The 6,405-nt window shown below is 59.8% G+C and overlaps 2 protein-coding genes across 2 annotated transcripts; one reads left to right on the top strand and one right to left on the bottom strand.

Annotated features, from left to right (window-relative positions):
• Positions 1-336: 336 nt before the first annotated feature.
• Positions 337-3,283, top strand: LOC104543313 (cholesterol side-chain cleavage enzyme, mitochondrial). Its single transcript, XM_010187893.1, has 9 exons — positions 337-569; positions 824-979; positions 1,184-1,383; positions 1,783-1,986; positions 2,153-2,313; positions 2,391-2,557; positions 2,681-2,759; positions 2,852-3,043; positions 3,161-3,283. Exons 1-9 carry the CDS (start codon positions 337-339, stop codon positions 3,281-3,283), a joined length of 1,515 nt encoding a protein of 504 aa, XP_010186195.1.
• A 443-nt stretch (positions 3,284-3,726) lies between these two features.
• CCDC33 (coiled-coil domain containing 33) lies at positions 3,727-5,852 on the bottom strand. Its single transcript, XM_010187892.1, has 8 exons — positions 5,552-5,852; positions 5,360-5,448; positions 5,023-5,154; positions 4,775-4,847; positions 4,414-4,535; positions 4,165-4,248; positions 3,966-4,061; positions 3,727-3,759 (listed from the first exon to the last, which is right to left on the bottom strand). Exons 1-8 carry the CDS (start codon positions 5,850-5,852, stop codon positions 3,727-3,729), a joined length of 930 nt encoding a protein of 309 aa, XP_010186194.1.
• Positions 5,853-6,405: the final 553 nt, after the last annotated feature.

Below are 6,405 nucleotides of genomic sequence, written 5' to 3'. Positions count from 1 at the left end.
TCTTCAGCCAAAACATTTCTCCTCCTGGCAGCCACATTTGCATTTTTAGCACCTGCTTTTCACCAGGGTGGCATGAGCCAGTGTCACCCCTTGTCACCCCATGTCACTTGAGATCTGCAGACCACCCACTAAACCCCTCTGGGGTAACGCTGGGAGAAGACAATGCCCTGCAAACCCCTTTTGGCTGCCCCATGCCCCAATATCTACCCATTCTCATCGTCCCTGGGGCGGCCGTGACTCATCGGAAGGCGGGCGAGAGCATCTCACCTTGAGCGGCGGCCGAGGAGGGGATAAGAGCGAGGCCACCCTCGCCTCCCTCTCCTGTCACTCGCTCCCATGCTCGCCAGAGCTGCGCCCAAGCCGGGTGCCTTGCGGGGATGTCTCCTCAGCCGCCGCGGGGCTGGGGGGGCTGCCACCCCCATCCTGCCGACTCCACGACCCTTCAACCAGTTGCCCGGTGACTGGCGAACTGGCTGGCTCAACCTGTACCGCTTCTGGCAAGAGGGTGGCTTCCACAACGTCCATCACATCATGGCTCGCAAGTTCCAGCAGTTTGGACCCATTTACAGGTGAGGCAGCGTCTGACCCACCCCCATATTCTCCCCTTACCCCAGCTCCGGCAGCCTTCCCAGTCTGGGATGCTGCTGGTATTCCCAGTCCGGAGCAGCTTATCTTGCCGTGTGCCAGCCAGGCTCAATGGCATCTCCCTGAGGTGGAACCCACAGGCAGGATTTTGGGGGTGGGAGAGGGTTGGTTGATTTGCGGGTGGTTGATGTGAGGAGATAAGAGGCTGCAGGGCTGATTCCTCTCCGTGCCCTGGCAGGGAGAAGCTGGGTGTCTACGAGAGCGTGAACATCATCAGCCCCCGGGACGCTGCCACCCTCTTCCAGGCTGAGGGGACACTGCCGGAGCGTTTCAGCGTCCCCCCCTGGGTGGCTTACCGTGACTTCCGCAACAAGCCCTATGGTGTGCTCCTCAAGTGAGTTGAGGGGCTGAGGGGGTCCCCTAAAAAGGGAGCTCCCACATCGTATAGCAATAGCCCCAGCACACGGGGTGATGGCAAGCTGGAGCATCAAGAGGTTGATGGAGACCTGTGCTTTGGGCAGGGACGGGGGTGGCATCCTCTGGAGGGGATAAATGAAAGGGGACACACTTCTCACTCTCCCATTTTGGTGTCCCGCAGGAAGGGGGAGGCCTGGCGCTCGGACCGCCTGATGCTGAACAAGGAGGTGCTGTCGCCGCAGGTGGTGGAGGGTTTTGTGCCCCTGCTGAGCGAGGTGGGCGAGGATTTCATCCGGCGGGCACAAGCCCAGGTGAGGCAGAGTGGCCGGGACCGCTGGACGGCCGACTTCACCCATGAGCTCTTCCGCTTCGCCCTGGAATGTGAGTGGTGGGTGCGGTCTACCCAACCCAAACCCTAAACACCCCTCTGTGGGGTGCCCAAGGTGGGCAACATGTGGTGTTTCCCCCAGCCTCATCCTCAGAGATAGCCAGACAAGCTTCTCCACCAAAATCGCAGGGTCTAGAGGGATGTCCTCTCTCCAGACCAGCAGAGAATAACAACACTGTTGATAAAACACTGTTTTATCATCTACTGATCAGCAACCGGTAGCTAACCCTACCTAATGGATGCCTTCATGGCCCTGTGGTCCTCGGAGCAGGAAGGAGGCCAAGCCAGGTCCCTGTAGCCATGGAAAGTCTGGAGATGGCCATGGGAGGGTGGAGGGGACAGGGACAGGGTAACCCTCTGGCCAGGTCCCCTGATGGGCGCTGTGCTGGCAGCGGTGTGCCACGTGCTGTACGGAGAGCGGCTGGGGCTGCTGCAGGACTTCGTGGACCCTGAGGCACAGCGCTTTATCGACGCCGTGACCCTCATGTTCCATACCACCTCACCCATGCTCTACCTGCCGCCCGCCCTCCTCCGCCACCTCAACACCAAGACGTGGAAGGACCATGTCTGGGCCTGGGATGCCATCTTCTCCCAGGGTGAGTGCTCCTGCTGCCCGCAACTCCCTTGGGTGTCACCCAAGACACCTTTGAGGGGCTTCATCTTATCAGAGTGGAGACCTTCTCCTTCGTCCAACCACCCAGTGTAAGGCTACCACAAAGCCCTAGGGGAGGAAGGCCACACCATGTCTCTGTATCTCCTCAGCTGACAAATGTATTCAAAACGTCTACCGGGACCTGCGGCTGCAACGCAAGAGCACCAAGGAGTACATGGGCATCCTCTGCAGCCTCATCATGCAGGACAAGCTTCCCTTGGATGACATCAAGGCCAGCGTCACTGAGATGATGGCAGGCGGTGTGGACACGGTAAGGAGCGAGTGGGGTCGTTGGGAAGGGAGAAGGTCCTGACTGATGTTAAACCTTGCTCCCCTGCCCCGCTCCAGACCTCTATGACTCTGCAGTGGGCTATGTTTGAGCTGGCACGGTCCCCGGGGGTCCAGGAGCAGCTGCGGGCAGAGGTCCTGGCGGCCAAGCGAGAAGCAGCGGGGGACAGGGTGAAGATGCTGAAAACCATCCGGTTGCTCAAAGCTGCCATCAAGGAGACGCTCAGGTGAGGAGGAGCCCCTGCTGAAAAGCATCCCCAGATCCTTCACTCCCCAAATCTGCTGGGATGTCGCACACTGAGGTGGGATGAGGGTGGGCCAGGCTGTCCATGGGACCTGTCACCCCCTAGGCTGCACCCTGTGGCGGTCACCCTGCAGAGGTACACCATGCAAGAGGTCATCCTCCAGGATTACCGCATCCCGCCCAAGGTAAGCATGGCCACTGAGTCCCTCTGGTGACCCCCTTCCTGCACCCTGAGTGCTGGGGATCCCAGACCCATGGGGCTGGTCCTTCCTTGCAGACACTAGTGCAGGTGGGTCTCTATGCCATGGGCCGGGACGCTGAGGTCTTCCCCAAACCGGAGCAGTTCAGCCCTCAGCGCTGGCTGGCAGCTGGCCCCAAGCACTTCAAGGGGTTGGGTTTCGGTTTTGGACCCCGCCAGTGCCTGGGACGTCGAATCGCTGAGTTGGAGATGCAGCTTTTCCTCATGCATGTGAGCATCCCGCAGCTGGGGAGGCTGGGGACGTGGTGCTGGGAGGGACCGGGGAGGTGGCACGGGGGTGGTGGTACTTCTAGCACTTTCCATCCACTCTTTTTTCCTCCATCCCAGATCCTGGAGAACTTTAAGATCGAAACCATGAGAGCAGTGGAAGTTGGGACCAAGTTTGATCTCATCCTGGTGCCGGACAAACCCATCTACCTGACCTTATGGCCTCTGGAGTGCCAGGCGTGAGGAGCCCACTCCTGGTTGATGCTCAGGGGTACATCCCCAAACCCCAGCAGGCTTTTTAGGCTCCTCACAGCCAGATTCCAGCGCAGAGATAGGATTTGGGGGACGCCTGGGACGCTTTCATGGCCACAACCTTGGCTTGCTGCATCCCTGCCTTCACTCAAGGCTGCGCTTACGCCACAGGGGAGATAAACCAGAGCAACCCCGGTCCTGCTGCCACCCCAGGAACCTCCTAGGGAGTGTGGGGTGGGTGGGGGCTGCTTGGGGGTCCCTAGGGACCACAATCCTCTGACACTCTCTAACGTTTTGCTTCGCCTTGGATTTGCTCTGTTATTTCCTCCTGCGCAAAAGCACCAGCTCCTTTTTTGACCAGCATTGGGTTTGTCTGTCCGTCTGTCTGTCTGTCTGGCCAGCCATGGGTTAGGACAGAGGAGGCTGGGGTCTTCTCAAGGAGGCGTGGGGATCACAGGCAGGTTCTGCTGGGGAACAGGTAAAGGTTGGTGAGGGGGACCCCTGGGATGCTGGTGGGGGAGGTCCTGTAAGCCTAGGGACCACCTTCCCACCTTGCTCAGGGTCCTGCAGGGAAACTGAGGCAGAACGCCCTTGATGTGGGGGTGTGTTGTGAACCCCAATCTGTCACCCTGGCAGCAAGTGTGGGATGGCCCTGGTCCCTCCAGGTACTCACCAAGGCCAGGGCATGGGGGAAGCCGTACTCCTTCTCCAGCAGCCGTGTGCCCAGCTCCTGCTTCTCCTGTCCCCACCTCCTTGCCGCCTCCTCCAGCTGGGACAGACCCAAACAATGCCGGCTCTCTCCAAGATGGTGGGGCCAGAGGTGCCCCACATTAGTTGCATCCCAAGGCCCCCCACCATTGAGCGATGCCCACCTGCCTCTCCAGCACCCGCCCATGGGCTTGTGCCTCCTCCAGCCTGGCCAGCAGCGACAGCTTCTCCGCACCCCCAAAATTGCCCTGTGGGCCATGAGATGAGCAGGAGTGGGGGCTATTACCCTATGAAGCTGGAGATGCCACCTAGATGATGGCCCCAGCATGCCCACTTGCCCCCTGGCATTGCTTTTTGGGGTGTCATGGTTCTGCCCCCCCATCTCAGCCCGGTGCCCCCCTCTCTGGTCTCACCAACAAGGCTGGGGGCCGTGGGGCGATGGGGAGTGAGGGACGGGGGAGCCTCGCCAGCTCCTCCCGCAGCCTGCGGTTCTCGGCCAGCAGTGCGGTGTATGCCTCCCCGGAGAGGGCTTGACCTGTGGGATGGGGTGGGGGGGACACTGGGATGTGTCCTACACCCCCCCCAGTGCAGAGATGGGGGTTAGAAGCAAGCTCCCATCTCTCCCATACTCAGGGATGAGTAACAGGGGACTCAGGACCTCCTCTGCCCCCCACTGCAGACCAGCACATGGTCCAAAGCAACAGAAGGAGGTGGGTATCAAGCAGCTGTGTATGGGTCCACCCTCCAAGGGTCCCCGTCCTCACTTGCACCCACCAGGCAGCTTTTCAGAGCTCCTGCCTGCCTCGGTCAGCTTTTCCTGCAGCATCTGCTCCATTGCCTTGATCACCTGCGGGAGAGAGCAGAGCTTCCCCAGGTCACCAGTGGTGGCCATCACATCTCCGGCATCAGGTAGCGCTCATGGAGGGGAGGAAGAGGCCAGAGGGTCTCATCTTCTCCAAAAAACCTCATGCCCCCCCAGCCTGCCCTTCTCACCCTGATCTCATAGCCCCCTCCAAATTAACCTTCTCCTGCTGCCGCACCGTCTCCTCCAAGCCCTTCGTCTTGGCCACCTTCTCCTGGCACCTCCTCAGCACCACTTGCTGCTGCTTGTGGGCTTGCTGGAGCATCACCAGATCCTTTTCCAGGTCGTTCTTCTAGAGGGGAGGAAGGGGAAGGGTTAGGGTTAGGGACTTCCATGATGAACCTTGAGCCTCGGGTCATAGCTTGTAGGGCTGGGAGAACCTCATGGTGGGGGTCCTGGGGCTCTCAGGCACTTGTGTGGTTATGGCAGCGCCGTGATGCTCCCTTGTTCCTCCACTCCCACCCCATCCCTTGAGCAGCCCCTGCTGCAGTCTGTACCCGGATCAGCTCATTCTGCAGCTGCTGGACGCGGTCCTTCAGTCTCCTCATCTCTGCTGCGCTGGCAACCAGCTTGTGCTTGAGGGTGTCTGCAACAGCCATACCATGTCCTCATCACAACACGGTCCCCTCCATCATGCCAGGGGGACGGGATCCCCAATTTCTACCTTCCCTCCCTTCCTCATCACTGACCAAGCCTGTCCAGCAGCTCATCCCGGGTCATGACGTCCGGGTCCACGTCAGTGAGCAGAGAATGGCCCAGCTCCTCCTGCAAGGCCAGGCTGTGCCTCAGGTGCCCATTCTCCACCTCCAGGCTGGTGACGTGCTGGCGCAGGGACAGGAGGTCCCCTGCCATCCGCTTCAGTGCCAGGCGGTACCTGCTCACCTCCTGCCAGCCCAGAGCAGAGCCGCTGGCACCTCGCTGCCAGCCAGGGCTTTCCCCGGCACCAAGAGCTAAGCTGAGGAGCTTCGCCTTGAGGGTCAGACCCACCATGGAGGAGCTAAGGAACATCCAGTTTTCCCCCTCCTCTTGCAATCATCCATCCTTTCCTAACCACACATCCTTGTCTTCTCCAACCATCCATCCTTCTCTCCTTCCCTCCAAACCTTCTCTTCCCCACCTGCTCACCTCTCCTTCCATTCAACAACCCCCCACCCCCTCATTTCCACATCTCTTCCTACAACCCCTGTTTCCGGAAAATCAACTCTCCCAAGGACATGGAGTGGAGCAGTGTTGGAGCTGGGGGTCAACCTCAAGCTCTGAGCCTTACAGGGCTTTGGAGGTCTTTAGAAGAAGGGAGGTGGTGAAGAATAACAGAGAGATGGATATTTTATATGGGCGAGACTGGGAATTTTTTTAGCATTACCAGGTGATGCTGGCAATATGGGAAATAATTCCTCAAGGGTTTGCATCTCCTCAGGCTGACCCCCCCTGCATTCTCCCCTGCCATGCTGGGCTGCAGAGAGGGACCTTGGCCAGGGAGAGCTGCATGCTTTCAGCTCCCCTGGCCCCTCGCTCCCAGCCTTGGGGATGGCCTTGGCAGGGG

Source organism: Mesitornis unicolor, unplaced genomic scaffold (assembly GCF_000695765.1).
Source record: "Mesitornis unicolor isolate BGI_N332 unplaced genomic scaffold, ASM69576v1 scaffold23387, whole genome shotgun sequence".
In the NCBI taxonomy this organism is placed as follows: domain Eukaryota; kingdom Metazoa; phylum Chordata; class Aves; order Mesitornithiformes; family Mesitornithidae; genus Mesitornis; species Mesitornis unicolor.
Note: the sequence above shows the minus strand (reverse complement) of the source record. Positions and strands in the feature narration are given on the sequence as shown.

Bases quoted from the DNA above. Each gene is read 5' to 3' on its own strand.
- LOC104543313 (XM_010187893.1), top strand. From the start codon at position 337: ATGCTCGCCAGAGCTGCGCCCAAGCCGGGTGCCTTGCGGGGATGTCTC. The intron at 570-823 runs GTGAGGCAGCGT...GTGCCCTGGCAG, and splicing joins CAGTTTGGACCCATTTACAG to GGAGAAGCTGGGTGTCTACG. The intron at 980-1,183 runs GTGAGTTGAGGG...GGTGTCCCGCAG, and splicing joins CCCTATGGTGTGCTCCTCAA to GAAGGGGGAGGCCTGGCGCT.
- CCDC33 (XM_010187892.1), bottom strand. From the start codon at position 5,852: ATGGTGGGTCTGACCCTCAAGGCGAAGCTCCTCAGCTTAGCTCTTGGT. The intron at 5,449-5,551 runs GTCAGTGATGAG...TGGCTGTTGCAG, and splicing joins TGAGCTGCTGGACAGGCTTG to ACACCCTCAAGCACAAGCTG. The intron at 4,536-4,774 runs GTGGGTGCAAGT...CCCATCCCACAG, and splicing joins GAGCTCTGAAAAGCTGCCTG to GTCAAGCCCTCTCCGGGGAG.